The sequence below is a fragment of the Malaclemys terrapin genome, chromosome 7 (genome assembly GCF_027887155.1).
Source record: "Malaclemys terrapin pileata isolate rMalTer1 chromosome 7, rMalTer1.hap1, whole genome shotgun sequence".
In the NCBI taxonomy this organism is placed as follows: Eukaryota; Metazoa; Chordata; order Testudines; family Emydidae; genus Malaclemys; species Malaclemys terrapin.
The window spans coordinates 48,056,722-48,078,353 of NC_071511.1; the positions used below are offsets into that span (position 1 = coordinate 48,056,722).

General features: G+C 47.5%; 1 protein-coding gene across 1 annotated transcript in view; it reads right to left on the minus strand.

Annotated features, from left to right (window-relative positions):
- DNAH1 (dynein axonemal heavy chain 1) overlaps positions 1-21,632 on the minus strand; it is a 139,778-nt gene that overhangs the window by 18,096 nt on the left and 100,050 nt on the right. The window contains exons 57-72 of the mRNA XM_054033606.1: positions 20,256-20,447; positions 19,582-19,713; positions 18,847-18,972; positions 17,337-17,456; positions 15,700-15,849; positions 15,192-15,352; positions 13,995-14,220; positions 13,698-13,893; positions 12,361-12,512; positions 10,434-10,630; positions 10,030-10,174; positions 7,020-7,178; positions 6,335-6,466; positions 3,497-3,667; positions 2,804-2,983; positions 1,881-2,057 (exon numbers count right to left, since the gene is read on the minus strand). Of these exons, the coding sequence (XP_053889581.1) occupies positions 1,881-2,057; positions 2,804-2,983; positions 3,497-3,667; positions 6,335-6,466; positions 7,020-7,178; positions 10,030-10,174; positions 10,434-10,630; positions 12,361-12,512; positions 13,698-13,893; positions 13,995-14,220; positions 15,192-15,352; positions 15,700-15,849; positions 17,337-17,456; positions 18,847-18,972; positions 19,582-19,713; positions 20,256-20,447 (2,616 nt within the window). The remainder of the gene's footprint in view (positions 1-1,880; positions 2,058-2,803; positions 2,984-3,496; positions 3,668-6,334; positions 6,467-7,019; positions 7,179-10,029; positions 10,175-10,433; positions 10,631-12,360; positions 12,513-13,697; positions 13,894-13,994; positions 14,221-15,191; positions 15,353-15,699; positions 15,850-17,336; positions 17,457-18,846; positions 18,973-19,581; positions 19,714-20,255; positions 20,448-21,632) is intronic.

Genomic DNA, 21,632 nt, shown 5'->3' on the forward strand with positions numbered 1-21,632 from the left:
GGTTATTGGCCCAGCAGAGTTTGAAAGAGGAGAGGAATATGACACATGCCTTTGGACTTCTTGGCTTTTATACAGCCCCGTATCTTTCATGGTGATGCACCAACAGAATGTTGTCAGACGTGGCTAGTTTGGGATGCCCTAGCACCAGAAAGGGGATGGGAGAGGAGTCAGAGAATGGTAACAAGAGTGATGAAGGGCTGACCTGGGAGGGAAGCTGAGGAGAATACTGTATGTGGGGTGGAGCTCGGCTCTGCACTAAAGGAGAAGGGATGTGAGCGCGGCGATCTGGAGAAGCAGCACATACACTCATTAAAGAGACAAGGTGGGTGAGGTATCTTTTATTGGACCAACTTCTGTTGGGGAGAGAGACCAGCTTTCGAGCCATGCAGAGCTCTGTCTCTCTCCCCAAAAGAAGTGGATCCAATAAAGATATTACTTAACTCACCTTGTCTCTCTAATATCCTGGGACTGACACAGCTACACCACCACTGCGTACACTCATCAAGATAGACAAGCAAGTGTCAAAAGCTGTAGGCTAATTCTGGTAAGGGTTCCACTCTGTGTCCACTTCGGGTGGTATTAGATAATAATCTATACTCAAACTACATATTATAAGAGCAGTGATGAGCTCCCAAAATCCTAATAACTGGTTCCCTACCGGGTTCTCAGCGGCACTTCGGCGGCAGTGGGGTGTGTGTGTGTGCCTTCACTTGCTCTGGGTTTTCGGCGGCGGGTCCTTCAATGCCGCCGAAGACCCAGTAGGAAACCGCCCGGTGAGTACAAGCCCCACGTGCCTGTCCCCCCATCTGACCCCAACCCACATCCTGCCCCCAACTGCCCCCCCTCAGAACCCGCAACCCATCAACCCCCCCCACTCCTTGTCCCCTGACTGCCACCTCCTGAGACCCCTACCCCTAACTGCTCCCCAGGACCCTACCCCCTACCCAACTCGTCCCACTCCCTGTCCCCTGACTGCCCCGACCCCATCCACCACCATCCCGACAGACCCCTGGAACTCCCATGCCTACCCAAGCCCCCCATTCCCCGTCCCCTGACTGCCCCCCCAGAACCTCTGCCCCCTCCAACTGCTCCCTGCCCCTTATCCAACCCCTCCTCCCAACCCTGGCCCAGCCCCCTTACCATGCTGCTCAGGGCAGCGTGTAGGGATGCCACGCGGCCCGCTGGAGCTCACAGCCCCACCCCCTTACCATGCCGCTCAAATTGGCAGGAGGCACCCTGAGGCTCTGCGAGAGAGGGGAAGGCGGGGGAGGGGCCAGGGGAGCCTCCCCAGCCGAGAGCTCAGGCGGGCTGGACAGGACGGTCCCGCGGGCCACATAGTTTACCCACCCCTTTAACAACCAGTTCTAAACCGGCTTCTAAATTTAACAACCGGTTCACGCGAACCGGTGTGAACCGGCTCCAGCTCACCACTGTATAAGGGTAGAGTCTTACTTTGGGGATTCTGACAATAGTTACAAGCTACTGCAGAATCACTCATGTCGCTTCTATTGCCACCAGAAGTCCTCAGTAGAAAGTCTTCTATTGTGCAGCTGGACATACTTTTACATCATTATTATTTGTATTGTGGTAGTGCCTAGGAGCCCAATGTGCTAGGGGCTGTACAAACACAGACAAAGACAGCCCTGCCTCACAGAGCTTACAATCTACGTTGATTCTCTTGCTGTGAGATGCAGGTACAGAGTCAGATAAAAGCGGATTTGCAGGCTTTTATTACCTTGTACTTTTTGCTAATTCACTTGGACAATATCACATTCTTCCAGAAGATGATCTCACATTTGGAGTCTCCAGGTTCTATTTAGCTTTCTGCTCTGTGCCTGTGAGGCTAGGAGAACATGTGGGTTTACGAGCTGAGTACTTACATTAAGATCATAGGTGGTGCTGATCTGTCTGTAGATCCCTGACTCAGAATAAGCAAAATCCTCAGTTAGAACTTCCGGCTTGTAGAAATCTTCTAATATATTCATGATGCATCGCCTGTCCCAATCATCTGTCACTCGGCCTCCATAATTGATCTCGCCAGCTGTATACTTCAGAACCTGCAAAGGAAAATGTTACCTTAGAAGCAACATCCTACCCCAAAAAACTCGTTGCAAATGTTAAGCTGGGACATGAACTTGAATCTCACAAGAAAGGAAGTGAAGGATGACTTGGTAAATCTTTGGGAAAGTCTATTTTGTTGCATGGTCTGTTATAAATTTCTAGTCCATAGCATGAGGGAAATTACTGCTGGGAACAAGCCTGCAATGGTAGGAATATACACTACTACATGCAATATCTTTAAATTTGTATGGTTTTTGGAATTGTGGGTGGTAGGGCAATCATTTCAGGGGGCACTCCAGTCCTCTGGTCTCCATGGCGAACATAGGGGCCCACCAGAAGCCCAGGGATGGCAAAGAATGGAGCTGGCCCATGCAATGGGAGTTATGACATTCCATGCAGGTTCCACAAGGCAAATAAGGGCTTGTATATTTTGCTGCTGCTGGATTTGTGTGAGATTGCAAACAATTCCATGCAACTTTCCACAACAGTCAGAGGGGCTGAAACTGAACACACAGGCAGATCGAGCTTCTGAAATCCTAGTTCTCTAACCAACGTCTCCTAGGTTGTCTCCAGACACCTTCAATGATGCCTCCCTCGTTATCACACACTATACTGCTTCCATGGACTTTCCCAGCTGTGTAGAGTTCCCACACTCACAACAGAGTACATGCAGCCTCCTTATGCACCAGTAACCTCTCCAGCGCCCATTCAGAGGTAAGGCAGACCAGCTCTCCATTCCCACCTTGTACGGGATGTCTGCATATTCGTCCAAGAACATCTTTAGCTGGCTGATGCAGATGCGGAGGTCTCCATCCGTGAACTCGTATGGGATATTGAACCCCAGTGGCCCAAACTTCCGCCGCTCCAGGGCATTACCATGGAACAGGCAAAGTGATAGCAGCAATGCCTTAAACTCGGAGATCTACAGGACATGGGGACAATAAGAGGAGCAAGTGTTATTTGACCAGTGGTTGGCTCTCTCTTTTTGGATGAGATATGTATGCTCTTAGGCACATCAGCAGGTGGAAAGCTGGAAAGCTAAAGTGCCCAACCTGCTGATTTCAGAAGGCTGACAAGGAGCCCAGCCCAAAGGTATGGAATATTGGCTCTGGCTATGCCAATTGGGAAAGTCATGGGCCAACATTTTCAAACATGAGTGTCTAAAGTTATGATTCTAAATATGGATATGAGGGTGAATTGTAGACATCCCAGTTTGAAAAGGTAGGCCACAATATTTCCAAAAGGCCCCAGAGTTCCTGCTGTTTGAAATATGTGATGGAACCCATATTGCTGAGGTGCCATGCCAGGAGATGGACACTCAGCCCATAAGGCTCTACAAAACCAGTGTGCTCCTCAATGATCCAATGGCAGCAGGAAGAATGAGTCTAGCCAAGTGGTCCAGGCAGAGAGCTGGGGGAAAGAACTTGGTTCTTACCTTGGAGCAGGAGTTCAGGAAGTCATCACTCAGGCTAATGTAGGACTTCAGCAGATTGGCCTTGACCCCTCGGGGCGGCTCAATGGTCATCTTGGAGCCATTCTGGAGGATGGACACTGGGAACTGGTTACTGGGTAAACTGGTGAGCCAAAGGCGAAAGTCACGGTGCACCTAGACAATTAAAGGGATTGTAAGTGCGCTGAGGTTAAATTTAAGATACCTGTTTACTAAGGAAGTTTAGTGGAAGCCTTCTTAACTGGAGGTCCTCCTCCCTCACTACCAGGCAATGCTCTTCCCAACTCAGATGGAACAAACCTCTCCAGAGGGATCCATTTCTCCTGAGATTCCCTGTGCTCAGAACCACTGAAAACTCTTTCAGCAGAGATGCCCCGCTCAACTACCCAGCCGCATGAAAGGGTTTTCTGTTGACGAGCAGACCTATCCCAGTTAGATACCAAGATGTGGGGCACATTGTTATCGCCCAAAGTTCTAATACAATGCAATAAGCTGCCTTCCAGATTTTAAAATGGGTTTTTATTAATAAAGTAGGGTAATCCATCAGCTAGAAAAATTCTATTGCTGTCACATGGTGGGCATATCTCTGGTGGTCATCACCAGGGTGGAAGTAGCTGCTGGAAATGGTGCAGTTTTTCTGTATCACGTGTGAGCAGTTTGAGGGCAAAGAGCAGAAACACTCAGACACAGTCAGTCATCAAAGATAATATGACAGTTTAGGAGATAGCTACATCTCTGCCTGTTGATGGCTTCACAAATTAGGACTACTACTTTGAATTGATGTCATGGACAGACCTGACCTAACTAGAGAGTTAATGAAGAACCAAGCAGTGGGTGAATGAAGTAGTCCCTGCTCAGTATCACTAGCAAATTCGAAGGTAGGTAACTGCAGTCCAACCCAAATGCAGCTTTTTCAGTGAGCAACCTATGGCTCACTGGTATCTGTACTAGACTGTGGTAAGAAGCAAGCATTTCTGGATAAGGTGGGTGCAAGCTGTTTGCTCAGAAGAACAAAATAAGTGAGAAACTGCCACCAATAATGGTCTCTGTCAGGCAGCTCCTGGAACATGCAATTTATCAGTCACACATACATTGGATTGGGGATAGATAGCACAGGACATCTTGTTCCTAAAATGGTGCCACCACCTGCTCCAGAAGTCATCCTCGTCTTTGTGCAACGTGGCTTTGAGAGTACCCGTGCAACAAGGAGCTGCAAATGCCACAGGAAGACTTGGTGTGCTCAGATGTATGCTACAGTGAGTGATGAGAGTAGCAACAGAGTATTGAATGCATTGGATACAGATTCTGTGGGGGAGTAGAAATGTTTCAACTATCTGCCGATTACTGTGGCTACTTTTGTGAGTAAATATAACTCGAGGGGGTGTTGCATTAGACATTCAGTAGCTCATAGTTAGATGTAGGGTTATATAAGAATGTATGGTTATATTTTGTTATTCAGATGATATATTTATACAAGATATTCTACAGTCCTTCTACTAGGAGTCATTTCTGTTATATAAGTAGTTTACATGTATTGCTGCATTCAATAAGTAGATAATTACAGTTGTAACATGTGTGCTTTAAACTGGTCTCCGGCTGAGCAAAAATATGTCTTATATTAGGAGGTAGGTGTCTTCTTATCTGCATAGCTTCCTAAAAATCGCAGACAGAATTTTTTTTCTCAAATCAGTCCACTCTACAACAATGGCAAATATTTTGATGCATTACATGGTGGAAACAAGCTCATATTGTCATAACCAATGGCACAAAAGTACGGGAAAATGCATAAAATCACTGGAGCTAAATATTTCCCAAACTTTCCCAAACTGTACTATTTTGAGTACACAGTTGCATTATCAATTAAGCTTCCTGCTCATTTTGCTCAAAATTAAGCTATGTTTCTATGAGTTATGGTCCTTTCTGTGATTTTATGATTCTTTTCATATTGGATGCCTGATAACATTTAAACATTACGGGATATAGAAAAACTGCTTCCAGCACCTACAGCCCCCTTAGTGATGACCACAGGATATGTGCCTAACGTGGTAACAATTACATTTTTCTAGCTGCTGGGTTTCCCCTTAGTGCCCAAAATGGGTCCAGGCTTGTAGACTAAACAGATCCACTGGAGGCTTTTCCACTGGACATGGGCCTCCTGCTATTGTGCTCCTTGTAGTGTTGTAAGCTACTACCCACTCTCTAGCCAACCCAGGCAGCTCTTTGTCATTGGAGAGGCTCTCTGAAGAGAAAAGAAAGCTCTAGAGTGACAAGGACTGGCCATCATTCCTCCATCAGGTCAGTAACATCTGTAATTTCCTTAAGAGGGTTGGTGTAAGATAGAAGCTTCAACTCCAGGCTGGAAACGTCAGCCAGTGATTATGACAGTAAAGGGGTGATGGCTTCAAGCACAAGGCAAATGAGTGACTAGGACACCAGTGCAATGTTCCATCAATGGGATGGATACAGCGGGTGGAACTGGGAAGGTGATAACGGAGGGAAGGTACTTAACTGGACTGGCGGAGGAGAAGCAATTATAGTGCCATCGAAGTGATGTCCCTGAGTTGATATATGAAAAGGTAAGTGTTAAGAATTGTTAACATTGGGCTGGAGGAGGAGGTGTGCACAGGGCAGCAGTGCATCATGGGACTGGTGAGCACATCCTACCAAATAGGCAACTAACCCTGCCCACACTGAATGGGTGTGGGAAAAAAGATCACAGGATAAGATAGTCTCCTTCCTGGTCCAGAGGAAGCTGGGTAAAGCTGTGGAATAAAACACCAGGCTGAAATTCAAGGAGAACATCCATGTGTGTGTTTGTGTAACCTTGTCAGGATTGATGCTCTCTATGAGTCTCTCCAGCGAAGGCATCCAGCTTGGGGCTAAGTGGCAGTTCTGGAAGAAGACCCATTTCCCACGTTCCATAGCACTTCGCATCATAGCCTCGGCTCGGGGACCCTAAGGAAGAAAACCAAAATTCCCCAACTTTACCATACCTACTGTATGCTATATTGTTTGTTAGAATGACTGCATATGACATCAGTGCTCAAAGACATTCAAACCATTTAAGCTACTTTTCCACTCAACTGTTGGTCTGATGCCCGCATAAACCAAATGGCAAAATTCCAACCAAACCAGTGTCTCAGAAAAGCATCTTAACAATATAAGAGGGACATAGGCCACAGTTAAGTCTATGCCTGAAGTTAGTTTTGCTTTCCACGTGCTTTTATAATGAAGGTTTTTAAAAAAAAAAAAAAAATCTGCTCCAAAAGAGAATCGGAGAGAGAAACTACAAATGTCCAACTAGAGGCATTTCTAAGCCATTGAAGAAATGTGAGTGAATGTTGCTGCTGAATGAATCTCTCAAGCCACTAGGAACCTCTGCGACTGGCTGGGACCAAAGGGGGCGTTTTCAGAATGGTGAGCTAGGATTTGGTTTTCCTAGAGTAAACCCTTGTGTACTGAGATGACTATATTGCTCAGAATGAATGAAGTGGAACCAGTGAATTACCTGACCCTGGCCCAGGGAAATAGCTGACAGCTTCTTGGAGAACTTCGTTTCTTCAGCAAATTTGTAAAGATCAGCAGCTGGGTCTGTCCCAGGTGAGAGCACGAATATCAGAGGCGTAGTAGAGGTGGACTCTTTGAACACTGCAGTGAGATCTGAAGTCTGAAAGACAGGAAGGCTTCTCGCTCAGAGTAATATCTGATGACCTGCGCTGGTGAGGGCAAGCAAAGGGAGAAGGCATTCTCTCAGGTCCAACGGCCTTGCCTCTGCCCCTACGTTCACTGTCATGTCTGTCCTCAGGAATCACAGTTAGCCCGATGAGTGGAAATAAGCTGTTCTAGAGACAGGTCTTCGACCCAGATAATGCTTCAGGAGGCCGAGTGCAGAGGCCTTCACTTCCTCCTTTTTTAACTTATTTGCCACTGTATCCCTGGGAGCCTGATCCAAAGCTCAAGGAAGCCAAAGGGAGTCTCTCCATTGATTGTGGTGGGTTTTGGATCAGAGCGTTGGTCCCCTTCCATTCCTTAATTATCCATTCTAACTCCTTCCTCCTTTCCCTGCATCAGTCACTCTCACTCACCCTGTGGGCAATGTCTTCCACCACCATATGCTCCAGGAGCCATTGATCTCCTCCTCCTGTTGCCTCCAGTGAATCGCTGCTTGGTACCACCACTGAAGCCCCTCTGAAAATCCAGCCCCTTTTATATGGATTTAGGTGCCTAACTCTGGGCAGCCATATTTGAAGATTGTGGCCCGATGTGTAACTGGTTTAAAATGGTGCATTTGGCAGGCAGACAGCTACCCACACACTTCTGCCCAGACACGTCTCTTTTACCCTAATCAAACGGAAGCCATTGGCTGACAAATGGGAATTCCTGCATTCTCTTTACAGAATGCTCTCGAAAGGGTGGTTTGAACTGCTCGATGTTAAAACTAGCAAGCAGACGATATGTAACGACTGCTTCTTAGTCTGCTACCCCTGGCTCTGCCAGGGCTTTGACACTGGGGGCCCAATTTGTAAATATGGGGATACTTCTCATAAGATGTTAAAATCCCACCTTTGGTTGCTGACTGGCATCAGGTGCATAAACCAGCTACTAAGACCTGCTGTACATCGGAAAGGTGTCCTGGTATAACTAGGGCAGTTAGGGGTATGATTGTTTACAGATCTAGACTATGTCTACACTTCTGGCAGCCGATAGCGTACAGGTACTACACATGCGGCTGCACATTTCAGTGAAACCCTCCAGCAGAGGGGAGGCAGAGGAGAAAGGCTCCAGCAGTAGGACACTACACTGCTAACAATAGCAATGTAGATGGGGAAGGTGCTGCTTGGGTGCGTAGAAAGCTATATAGAGTACAGACCCTAATAGTTCAGGTGAGTAAGGCACTTACTCTCCTCGCCTAAACTGGGCCTCACCGCCTAGACTGCTATCTATACCTGTGTTAGCTGGGCACGCAGTGTCTCTACTCTATGCACAGCCATAATGGTAGACGAACCTTAAGTTAGATCAGCACGACCCATAGTATGGATGCAGCTATATTGGTATGAAGAAGCCTTGTAGCTGTATAGGTTATTTCCCTTCCTATATGAGAACAGCTATAGTATAAAGCAACTTCATAGTGGTATAAATGCAACCACACTAGGGAGGTCATTATCCTGGTGTAGTTAAAGCACTACAGCTTTCTAGTGTAGACAAGACTGTACATGCCTAAATGCTGCTTTGCACTTCCAAGTGATCTATTACGGATGCTGCATTGGAAAACTCTGCTCTGCACAATGTTGACGATGACGATGCTGCTTTGCATTCCTATGGCATCTTTCACCCACCTCTCCCACATGGCTTTCAAAAGGCTGGCAAGTACCTACCTTTTCCAGATGGGGAAACTGAGGCACACATCGTTCCAGTGATGTGCTCAAGTTCTCAGAGCAAAGTGGAGAACAGAATCTAAGCCTTCTGCCTTCCTAACCTCCGCTGTAACCTCCAGCCATGCCTCCTCTCTTCCTTTGATCCTACTGGGTCAAGGGTGGGCAAACTACGGCCTGCGGGTTGGATCCGGCCCGCGAGCCATTTTAAGCCAGCCCCCAGGGCGCAGGGTCGGGGCTGCACCACATTGCTCAGCCCCACTCCGGCCGGAGCGCTGGGTCGGGGGCTGTACCACGTGGCTCGACCCCACTCCAGCCGGGGCGCTGGGTCGGGGGCTGCACCACGTGGCTTGGCCCCACTCCGGCCGGGGTGCTAGCTCAGGCCCGCACCACGCGGTTTGGCCAGGACGCTGGGTCTGGGGCCGCACCCCTGAGCCTCTCCCCATGCCCCACCCTCTGCTCCAGCCCTGATCCCCCTCCCAGTCTCTAAACCCCTCAATCCCAGCCCGGAGCACCCTCCTACACCCCAAACCTCTCATCCCCAGCCCCACCCCAGAGCCCAAACCCCCTCCCGCATCCGAACCCCAATTTTGTGAGCATTCATGTCCCTCCATACAATTTCTATTCTCCAATGTGGCCCTCAGGCCAAAAGGTTTGCCCACCCCTGTACTGGGTAGTTTTCAGTGTATGGTTATTAGTTCCAGATTAAGAGTAATTCTGAGGTTAAAGGGCAGTGGGTGGATCCATCACCACCCAATACTCAGTGAGTACAGACAGTGTGGCTGGTGGATAGAGCACTGGACTGGGACTCAGGAGGCCTGGATTCTATGCGTGGCTCTGCCACTGGCCTGTCGGCCTTGGCCAAGTCACCTCACTGCTCAATGCCTCAGTTTACCCATCTGCAAAATGGAGATAATGATACTGACCTGCTTTACGAAGGGTTTTGAGATCTATTGATGAAAAGTGCTGTATAAGAGCTAGGCATTATTTAAACAAGGGATGTTGTAAAGTATCCATTTACAGCTAAATCAGCATCTGCTGCTAGCCTGGCTGGGGTGATCAAGGGCAGCGCGCAGTCGGTTTGCATCATTCCCATCCATTCTCACTGGAAATGCCTTCTGCCATGGCATTATCTTGGGCAGTTACCTGCGGTTCGATAAAGCGCTGGTCCAGATTCATGGCCACAAAATCCTGCATGGCATTGGTGACTTTATCCCCTCGCAGGCAGCGTAGAGGCAGCAGCTTCTGGAAGGAGTCCAGCGTGCTGTCCCACTTCCCAGGCAGGGGCTCTCTGCAAGAGAATCACATGCTGACTTTGGGTTACTCTCTGGGGATGGAACAGATGCCAAATACATCAGCCCAAGGAAAACAAGTCTCCTAAAACCAAGTGAATATGCACCAGGATTTTCTGAGGTCATGTGTGGTCAGTGCCTGGATTTTAGTGATTCTTTTTCCTGGCAATATGGCTGTATTATTGTGGGAGAAGGGTCTGTACTGACCACCATGCAGAGACAGAATTCAGATCCACAGTTAAGGGGTGAAGGACTCACCTGTGCGGCTCAGTACTGTCAAAAATTGCACGGAACTCCTGGATATTGTCAATAAAATCATCCGCAAAGCTGGAGAAACTCTTCAGGTTGGTTAAGGCCAAGATGTCACCCCACGCTCTCTCATACAGCCACTCAGGAGCTGGGTTCTCTCTCATCATTTTAATGGCACCTCCAGACAGGAGGTAACGCCATTCGTCCTGTGGACCACACAGCACACATTTACAGCCAGCCTGTTCGGCCTTGAAGATCTCAGCGTCATACTGTGGGACACAGTCACTACTGCGTGTGGCCTTGCTGGGGCATGAAGAACAGTATGAACCAAAGGAGGTGAACCAAAGTAGGCCTGCCCTTGGCAGAATAGCAACACACCACATATTAGCTAACCAAGTAAGCACATTCCTGGCGTGAGAGGACATTTTGTTTGAATGAGCAGGTACAAGATACAGGATAGTAATGACACATGGAAAGTAATATGTAACTTGTTCATATCAATGTATAAAAGGAGAAGTCACAGGAGGGGCATCTTTGTATCAGTGTAGGGGACAGCATCCTGTTATGCTGACTGAGCCTTTACCTTGTGACAGGCATACATGTGTTAGTGTCCCTGTGACCTGCAGCACAGGGCGCAAGTACCATGCTTTGCTGACAATAAACCTGGCTGATCGCCTTTGCCACTGAACCAAGCCTGGTATTCATAAAGAAAAATCACATTGAGGTCTGCTGAATCAGCAAGCTGCACTCTTTGCTGCTGCCGCCAAGTACACAGGAGCCCCCAAAACCAGCAGCAATAGCAACATCTCACAGCACTAACACTATGTTAAAGAAACAAAGTCTTACAGTAACTTAATGCTGTGTTTCCCTGCCTTACTGTTCCAATCTAACAGATGCATGTGGTAAGTGACAGATCTGACTATACAGTCACAGGATCAGATCATTAGATTTCCTCCACAGTGCTCTGTCAATGCACCTCAATCCTCATCTCTCTAGGATTTGAGAAAGTCTACTACATTCCCTAGAGACCCTACAACAGGATCGGCAAATGGGTGGTTAATTCCCTGCGACAGAGTCCTGTTTTATGAGCAGATGAGGTGGTTTGGGATCTGATTGCGGCACAAGGGGGTCCACTGTAACGTTCACTCAGCAGCAATGCCTAAAGCAGAAAGCTAATTAACAAGGCAAGAAAAGGAAGGACACTGACATCTAACCTGGAAAGAAAGCCGCAAGTCCTATTTTGAGGAGTCCAGTGGCACCTTAAAGACTAACAGATTTATTTGGGCATAAGCTTTCACCCAAATAAATCTGTTAGTCTTTAAGACTCCTCGTTGTTTTTGTGGATACAGACTAACATGGCTACCCATCTGATACTTAGTCTTATTTTGATTAGCCCATTTTCTGTAAAATCCCTTCTCTTTAGCCAGATTCATCTTGATCTTTCTGGAAGCAAAACTCTGTATGAAAGCCCAACCCTTGCATAACCCTGGTTATTTAAGCGTGGTAAGACACTCTACCATCTGCCAATCCTCTTGTGAAGCACTGAAAAGCTGTTTTAATGGGACAGATCATCCATGATGAGCCAGAATCGATCACCCTGAATTCCCTTCATTTTTGTCACAGCCAAATACTGGAGAAAGGTGTGTGTTGTAGACTAAATTACCTAGAAGAGACCCCTGGAGATTGAATTCCTGTTTTGATGTATGAACATTTGGAAGATTCAGAACATCAACCTAACAGATGACCAGGATGAGTAACTCTTCCCTTATGAATAGAAACTTGGACAGATAATCCAAATCATCAGACCCTGGTGGAGAACCATCTGTACAGACAAAGTACGCTGGCTCCCAGTTTCAAGAGTAGGAGCAGTCTGGACTTTGGCTGTCCCAGGATATCCTCTCATTTAAACAGATGAGGGAGTTTGTTGTTTACTCACCATGTTGATTTTCCCTTCATTCATCATGATCCGGACACACAGCAGAAAGGCAAACATGAGCTTGTGCTTCTCAAAGAGACTGCGGCACACATTGCTGTAGAAACTGAAGGTGAGGTACTTGTTTATGTTCACTATCCGCTTCTTCAGGGTGTCTGAAAAGAACCAGGCACAGAACAGCAATGCTGAGAGTGGAGGAGAAAGGACCCACACTTGGTACTGACACGGCCCTTTGCCAGCTGGGCTCTGGGTATGTTTCAGTGTATGAGTGTAAACTATGCAGGGAGCTCACATCCCTCTTAGCCCCTTCCTGCTGTCAATCTCAGCTTCCTTCAGATCTGGCTCAGGGAAGTTTGCTCCTTCACAAGGAGTGGGGTATCCAAACCTGAAGGCACTGACTCAGGCAAACACTGAACCTCCTGATGTGGCCCATTATAAATATACTTACGATATTACTGTTAATTGCAGGTGCATAGAATATTGCTGTGGTATGTTAATGAACTACGCCCCCTGTTTACATCTTGGCACATGCATCTGGCCAGGATATCTGTGCTCTTCCTGGGATGTCAGCAAAGTGGCAGTGGCTGAGGGAGATGAATTTACCCTTGCATCAGTTTCAAGGTTACTGTGTGCTGCCAGTATTTTAAATGCCCTGATCCATGAAATTCAGTATTTCTAATTAACAGCAGCAGTCTGACCAGAAATTAAACATCTTTGCATGGGACTGGCCTGGTGGCCCAGAGGCAGGGAAAAATGCTGTCAGAGAGTGGATCAGAGCTCCTCTGAGCTTTGTCTCGCTCCTCAGAAAGTCATGCTGATGACTTCATGTTGATGGATATTGGAATGAGAGAACTGGTAGATGTTAGGCTCTGAGAGGCACTCGAAGGGCTTAATAAAGTTTACTGCAAGGAAAAAGCAATCCCCAAATGAAGGAGCAGAGACACTCACTGGTAAGGACAAGCTCTTTATCCCTGTTTTGTACCAGGTAATAATTTGGGCCTTCAGAAGAGAACCATTGGAGGAGAAAGATGCTCCCAGCCAGAGAAAATTCTCTCATGCTGGCAATGCCAAGCTAGCTGATGTAGGATGCCTCCATGTCTCATCTTGAATTACAGCTGTGTGTGTCTCAAAAAAGAAGGAACATTCAAGCTTGACGGCAATGAGACCACATTCAAGCAGCTCTGGCAGTAAACAACTAGGGCCAGACTTAGATCTGGCATAAACAGGTTTAGTGGAGTTGCAGCAACACTTGCACTAGGGCTGAATTTGCCCCCAGGTGTTGAGCAAAGTAGTGCAATGATCACGTTTTCACAGCAAGCACCCTAACCCTTCAGAGGTACCTGCTCTCTCGGAGTTTGTGATTCCGGACAAGAAGATGTTAAGAAACCACTCGAGCGAATACTGATACATGGGGTCAACGTTGGACAGGTCAGAGACGCAGAAGTAAAGGATCTGAGTGCGGACAGCTACAGGCACGTACTCCAGACGAGTGATGTCGATGTCTTTTTCTGTCTGCTCGGCTATCTTCACTTTGGCCTGTGGGACCATTCAGAGGATCACAGCTGCACATTTCATGTTTCTGTAAAGGATTAAACTGACCAGGGCTGGGTGTCTGTGCCTGTGAATCAGTCACTTACCTGGATTTCCCCTGCTTTTAGCTTGGATGCCTCCAGCACTTTGATGAGCTCCAAGTCATCGACAGGATTTCCTTCGGAGGAGCTTAGCCGGTAGAGGATCTGATCCTCTATCTCCTTCAGCTCTTGTCGCATCTTGGCGTTGCTAATGATCAGCTGGTTTTTGGCCTCTTCTAAGTCCGGTCGCTCCTCAGCTACCACTTGTCCCAGCAACTGGTCTTCCAAGCCACTGTAACAAAACCCTTGGATGTTATCGCTGGGATGTTGGAGCATACCCCCAAGTTTCACCTTACTTAAAAACTACATGCTTACACAATCAGACAAAAATACAAAAGTGTCACAGCACACTATTACTGAAAAATTGTTACGTTCTCCTTGTTACCATATAATTATAAAATAATTTCAGTGTATAGTATATAGAGCAGTACAAACAAGTCATTGTATGAAATTTTAGTTTGTACTGACTTTGCTAGTGCTTTTTATGTAGCCTGTTGTAAAACTAGGCCAATATCTAGATGAGTTGATGTACCCCCTGGAAGACCTCTGCGTACACATGGTTGAGAACCACTGAACTAAATGTCCCATCTCTTCTGGAGCCACATGGTGCAACTATCTATGGTACGTACATGGCCCCCATCACTATAATCCCCGAGTACCTCACAAAACCCCAGTGTGGCAGAGAAAGGCTATTATCTTCATGAGCCACAGAGGAACTAAGGGCTTCTCCACTTTGCACAGCAATCGATCCACCAGGGGTCGATTTAGTGGGTCTAGTGAAGACCCGCTAAATTGATCACCAATCGCTCTCCCGTCGACTCCGGTATGCCACTGGAATGAGAAGCATAAGGTAAATCAACGGGAGAGTTTATCTCATCAACCCACCATGGTGTAGACACTGCAATAGGTTGACCTAAGGTACGTCGACTCCAGCTATGTTATTCACGTAGCTGAAGTTGCGTATCTTAGGTCAACTTAGCCCTGTAGTGTAGACCTGCCCCTAAGTCACTTGCCCAAGGTCAGAAAGTCTGTGGCAGGGCAGGAAATTGAACCCAGATCTCCAGAATTCCAGGCTCGCACCCTAAGCACAGGAGCATCCTTACTCACTCCATGTTGAGTTTGCTTTCAATAGCTCAGGAGCAGGAGAGTGGCCAATATTTGCAACTGTTCAGTGGCTACTGGTACAAAGGGGTGACCAGTTACCTGGGTGAGAGGGTGAAGTTAATCAGCGTGAGCTTGGTGGAGATCTCTGGCGTGTAGTGGGGATTGGGCAGATTGGTGGTGATGTACATCTTGAAGTCCTCATGGTAAGGAATAACTGTATCGCCTAGCTTCAATACCGTGCTGCCTTGCTGTTTATAAGTCTGTAAAAAGAGGGACACGGACAACACAAGTCGGAATTTCTACATTTAAAAAACATAGATGTGTTGAGAGCCTGCCAAAGAGAGAGTTCCATTATTAATCTGGCTCCATTGCAGGCTGGCTAGATAAAGATTTTCAAAGCTATTTAGGAGATTTAGAGGCACAATTTCCATTAATTTGTACTGAGCATCTAAATTCTTTGCATCCAAAATCTCAACCTTACTAGACACATCTTCACTAAGGGAGGACAAAGCCGTTCTTCATGCCAGTGCTGGAGAGCCCACTCCACCCCAGCTCCAGGCCAACCAGCCTTCCTGCTCATCTCGTCAGACAAACAGCAGGGACGAACCTGTTTCAGCAAGACGGGCTCGAGAGCCGGATCCAGTTCCTCCCCTACGTTCTCCAGCAGGAATGGCTTCCCGAAGCGAATGGAGTTCTCCAAGCTGCGCAGAAAGTCCCGGTCGCTCAGCTTAGCCACCTCCAAACCATTCTCCTTCTCCTGAAGGACAAGATGGTGAGAGGGGAGTCTAGAGTGTAGGGATGGGCAAAGCAGGGGAGCCAAACTGCTTATGCACTTTAGGGCATGTCTACACTTACGGCAGAGTGATCGATCCACCGGGGGTTGATTTATCATGTCTAGTGAAGATGCGATAAATCGACCACTGAGTGCTCTCCCGTCGACTCTCCACAGCGCGAGAAGACGGGGGAGCGACAGCAGTCAACCTACTGCAGTGAAGACACCGCAGTAAGTAGCTCTAAGTACTTCGACTTCAGCTACGCTACTTTCATAGCTGAAGTTGAGTAACTTAGACCGACTTAGCTCACCCCCCATGTGTAGACCAGGCCTAAACAAATAACTGTGCTACTGCAACATGAAGATTGCAAATACAAAAAAAAAAAAAAAAAAAAGGAAGTACAAAGGCTTCATCTGTGTTACCTATCAGGACCTTGTAGCAAATGCCTACTAACTGCAATGTGGCCAAGGTAATATGGGTATGTTTTGCATTTCCTGACTTCCTACTTTCATAGCTGCAACTTTAGTGGAATCCCTTGCCCTTCAGTGCTTAAGGGCTCAAAGATCTGCCTCTGACTAGCCTGCAAGGCAGGAGCAGTCAGGTGGGACTACAGAAGCATCCAGGGAGTAGAGAAGCAGCAGCAGCAGTAAGGAAAGTTGCTAAATCCCCTCCCCCCAATTCCACCACTTTAAAGCACCAGCGGCTCTCTCTGGAAACACTCTGCATGTACAGCAGTCTGGAGGCAGACCATATAGAACAAACTGCGTCCCGGCAGGCGAACACAAGACATGGTGAGTGGTTTGGTTCTAATAATAATACCTAGCTCTTATACACTTTCCATCGGTAGATCTTAAAGCACTTTACACAAGAGGCAGTATCATTATTTCCACTTTACAGATGGGGGAAACTGAGGCACAGAGCGGTTAAAGTGAGTTGCTCAAAGACACCCAACAGGCCAGGTCTCCTGCATCCCAGTCCAGTACATTAGTCACTAGGCCACACTGCCTCTCAAAGCCCGCAAGGGAGACTTCCTCTCTCCTCCCTGAGCTATCCTGCCACAGTTATGGTCAGGAAACGGTCTCAGGCTGGAGCCCCCTTGGTATAAAACAACAGGAGTGCTCAGTGAGGGCCCTGGACTCTTCTCCCACCTTAGTGAAAGTAGCCTGAATCTGTGGACCTTTAAGGCAAACTGCGAAGCCCATCTATTCTGCCTCTGGGGTGGGTGAGGCTTTGCAGTGGTGGGCTGGATTTTTTCCTTGTCCCTTTCCTATGAAAATCCCATCCTCAAGGGATTTAAGGCCTCTCTATACACAGCTCCAAACAGTGTCTATTGTAAAAGGAAGGAAAGGAAGAGAGAGGGAGGGAAAAAAATAGAAGGAACCATTGGGAATCTTCTGACCCTGAGGCTAGAACAATGGAAGGATCCCAGCAAACTTGGCTACCACTTGTCAAGAGTGGTAGAAGCCCTTACCAAGTTCTTGATCCATTTGTTGGCTTGTCCCTGGGGGTCTATGAAGTGAGTCCAGCGCTGTGAAAACTGTGTTATTACTCCATTCTCCACAGACAGGGTATCATTAGGCAAGCCGGCAATCTGATCACAGCCGAAAAAGCACATCAGATGTCTAACAGCAACTGTGTCTTACAACATAGGCATTCTTTCCTGCCACAGTTCAGTGTTTGATAAATTGCAGAGCTATCCATCTCGCAGCACATTAACGTCTGATACACACATCTGAGTAACTCACATGGATCTTATACACTCTGGAATCAGAACCTGGCCAACTACAGCCACACTTAAACACTGTTGCAGCTAGCAAGGTTCTAACAGTGCTTCTCTGACCAGGGAGGACAGTAATTCTTCTCTTGAGAAATGTGCTATCCAAACCATTTTTAGGCTAGATTCCCCAAGCATGGTTCTAACACATCACTCTCACCAAAAAGCCCTCTCCTCACTATCAGGGAAGCTGCATTAGAGTCTTGCTAGCACTAGCAGTGTTTAAACAGGATCTGGTCTTGCTTTTGTGGAGGGAACCATGCCATGACACAGAGCTGTGTTACAGACGTGCAGAGATCAGGGCCAGGTCTTCCACCACAATAAAGTTCCTTTACACTGCTCAAAACAGCTCTAAAATCACCACAACCAGCCTCTTGAGGATTCCCATTGTGAAGGGGGATCTTTGGGTGATGTAGAGCATGAGGTGGTGAGCCAAGGAGAAGGGACATGGCTTATACATCCCTATGTCACTATCTTGTCAACGAGAACAGCTTCTTGATGGCATGGGCATTTAGTGTAGAATGGCCCTCCTGCTGCTCTGATACGTGCCAGGAGCTAGCCTGGCAGCTGGCTGATGCCAAGATTAAATGTTGCTTAAAGTCACTTTTGCACTGGCCTTGCTGCGAACAGCTCAGGATTTGGGTCCAGGGCTTTAGCTTTATTCCATAATATGTGGTTACATGGCTTGGTCTCCTCCACAGAGTCAAAGCTGTTTGAACGTGGCCAGGGCACTACAATGTTATAACACAGGGAAATCTGTAGCATAGGTGGGAATCCATATGGTTCTAGACAGGCAACCCATTACACGGTGCAGCTAATTCACAGGCCAAGACTGGGATGATTCTTCCTTTCATTATACTAGGTCTGCCTGGGGAGAGGAACCTCTTCCAGATATTTGCTATCAGTACAAGCAGTCAGACAGTATGGTGTTAGTTACTGCTGTGCTGTTCTTATCAGTGCCCTACATAACTGGCCTTTGGCTGCTCCTGCTGGATCACTTGCTGGGATGCTCCTGTGCTTTTGGTAGCTGTACAGGTTGCTCCTTTCTGGGATCTCTCCCTTGGTCATTTGTGCCAGGGAACTGGCTGCTCCTGCTATCCAAACTCTTTGTGTTGTCCCTGGCATTGTCCTTTGGTTTTCATTGCACAGAATGGATTATCATCATGCAAGACATCAGTTTGCATTAATGCTCTTGTCCACCACATACCTGCCATGATCTGATTTTCACTGGGTCTCCCAGAGTGCTTATCAAGTTTGGCTCCCTGGTGTGCGGGACATCGTGTTCCTCCAGTTTCTTTAGCCAGTCCTCACATAGTGCTGTGCGGTATTGGCCCTGCCAAGGGAAGCAACGCTCCATCAGCTAGACACTAGTGTGAACTATGCATTGGGGTGATTTGCTTTTAAAATCAACCCTCTGACTTTTGTTCATGTTCAAATCCAGCTCCATGGCTCAGCCTAACCTCTTTAACAGACCAGGGGGAAACTTGAGGTCCATTTGCCTGGTTGCTGCACGCGTGCTCCATGGCACAGCCTCTACAGGGTTTAGACTTGCTGGTGACATCCTTCACCTCTTTAAGGGCCAGACCTTCTTCCCTCTTTAAGGGCCAGAAATCTTCCCTCTTTAAGGGCCAAACATAGAGAATATGGTTTTGGGAACCCCACAGGCAGTCCGATTACTAGCTGAATTGGATAACTGTAGTGAGCCTGACAGTTCTTGGCACCAGACAGAGTTCTGTGCTGTAACACTAGCACAATCTCCAACTTCAATGCAACTGCCTTGGCATCATTGAGAGCTGAATTTGTCCCAGTGATCTGCTTTTCCCTTCAGCTTTTGGAAGCTGATCTACCAACAAAGAAGGTATGAATTCTAGACCCTGGGATTAAGAGAGATGGAAAGCTGTACTCAGCTCCTTCAAAGAAAGAGCTACAGTGATCTGCTTACTGTGAAAGGGCCCAGGTATGCCACGAAGCCAGCTGAAATCAGCACATCTCCTGCGATATTGTTGATCATATAATCCAGGTTCTGGACTGTGTCCTGCCAGCGCACCTTCTCATCTGCCAGGCCATTAATTAACTGGAACAACCACACACACCAGATCACCAGCCAGCTTTCTCATAGCACAACCCCATTCCTATGGCCCACATCCCTATGAGGGGTGCCTTAGCTGTGCCACAGCTCCAATGACTCTTTTAAACTATGATCAGCCACAATGGCCCCCCAAGCACTGCATATTGCCAGGGCTTAGTGACGCTCTTGTCATGCCCCTGGCCTATCTCAGGCACACCCTCCACACTGGGGCTGGGACGGGAATGGGGGAAGACAGCTTTGTCACCCAGGGATTCTCCCACACCAGAGTAATCGGCAGCTGGGTGTTTAAACCAGCTTCCTAACTCCTTTGTGTTGTCACAGCTGGGGCCAGGATCTGGCCCAGTGGGTCTATCCTGTTACTAGTATGAGCTGTGTGGCAGAAAATGCCATTAGAAGCAGCATGTAGAGATGAGACTTTTATTGTTAGCCCCATGAGCCCCCAAGCAGCATGTCTCATTACTAGTAAGGAATATGCCAAAAGCATGTTTGCCATGGAATTGATGTCGGAATTTGGCTCCATCCTTCACCTTGTCAGCCCGGCCCAGCCTCTGCTCACACAGCTCACACTTCAGCTCCAGTTCCTCCTTCTTGGCGATGCAGCTCCTGTACTTGGCCTGCAGGGTGGCAATACCATCCTCCACTTCTCTCAGGCGGTCCTTGGCTTCATCAAGGATCTTCTGAGTGACCTGCAGGTCCTCTTCTGCCTCCCGCAAGGCTTGCTGTGAAAAGAGAAGATGAATTGGAACTCCAGATCAGACTTCCACCACCAAGGGAGAGGGCTTAGAGCTGGACTATATTCATGAGAAACTACCTAGGCTATTCATGCTATGCAGTCAGAATTCAGCACCCCCACCCCTGAATGCTACTGCTTTCCCATCTCCAAGGTACCGTGGGCCTTGGCTTATCCAACCCATAGCTTAATTCATCACTGCCTTGGCCAAGTTACTTAGGCTAATAGGGTGTTTAACATTAAGAACCTACTTTAGTGTTTAGGCACCCAAATAAACAGCCTGAGGTTCAAAGATGCTGAGCATTCCCAGGTGTCTCTGAAACCACTGGGGTACAGAGCTGGGGGCCCAATATCTTTCAGGGTATCTATCAAGATTAACCACTGGCTGCTAGGAACCTGATTTGCTGTTAGTAGTAGCAGCCACAGACGTGAGTTAAGCACTGTTATTTACTGTTATTCCCCCCCCCACACACACACAAATTCTGACTCTGCAGAGAAAACAGACTATACACAATGGTGACAAATGGACGTTTGGGGAGCTCTAACCAGGAAACACAGCACCAAGACCTCTCCAAGTGCAATAAGGTGCTTGAAAATGATAGTGTTCCACAGGAACTAAAATAATAATAATACAACGGTAGCACTTTCCATGTTCAAAACACTACACAAATATCAACTAATCACTCCTCAAACTCCCCTAGAGACAGGCGAGTATTATCGCCCCTTGATATATAGGGAAACTGAAGCAGATACATGGTGACTTGCCCAAGCTCACAAAAGAATTGCTGTCTGAGCCAGGATTAGAATGAAAGTTTAACCCCCTAGAACACAATTGTCTCTAAACCACAAACTTACATTTTACCTTCTGTACAAAAAATCCAGTGACAAGTACGGCATCTAAACTTTCCTCCGCATCACACAAGGGCCCTGTGCCCTTACCCCCTTCTAGAGTGCATGTGCTGAGGAGGGGAAGGTAGGCCCTCTGTGGGCACAGAGCAATGTCTGCCTCACCACCAAACACTTAATCATAAAATGCAATAGTTTAAACCCACATCAACTCTTTACCCCTGAAAAAAGCCACCAGCTGGTTCTTACAGCTAGAGGGAGACATGGGCCAGCTCCTCAGCTGCTGTAAATCAGAGCTATGCAGAGCTACACCAGCTGAGGATCCAGC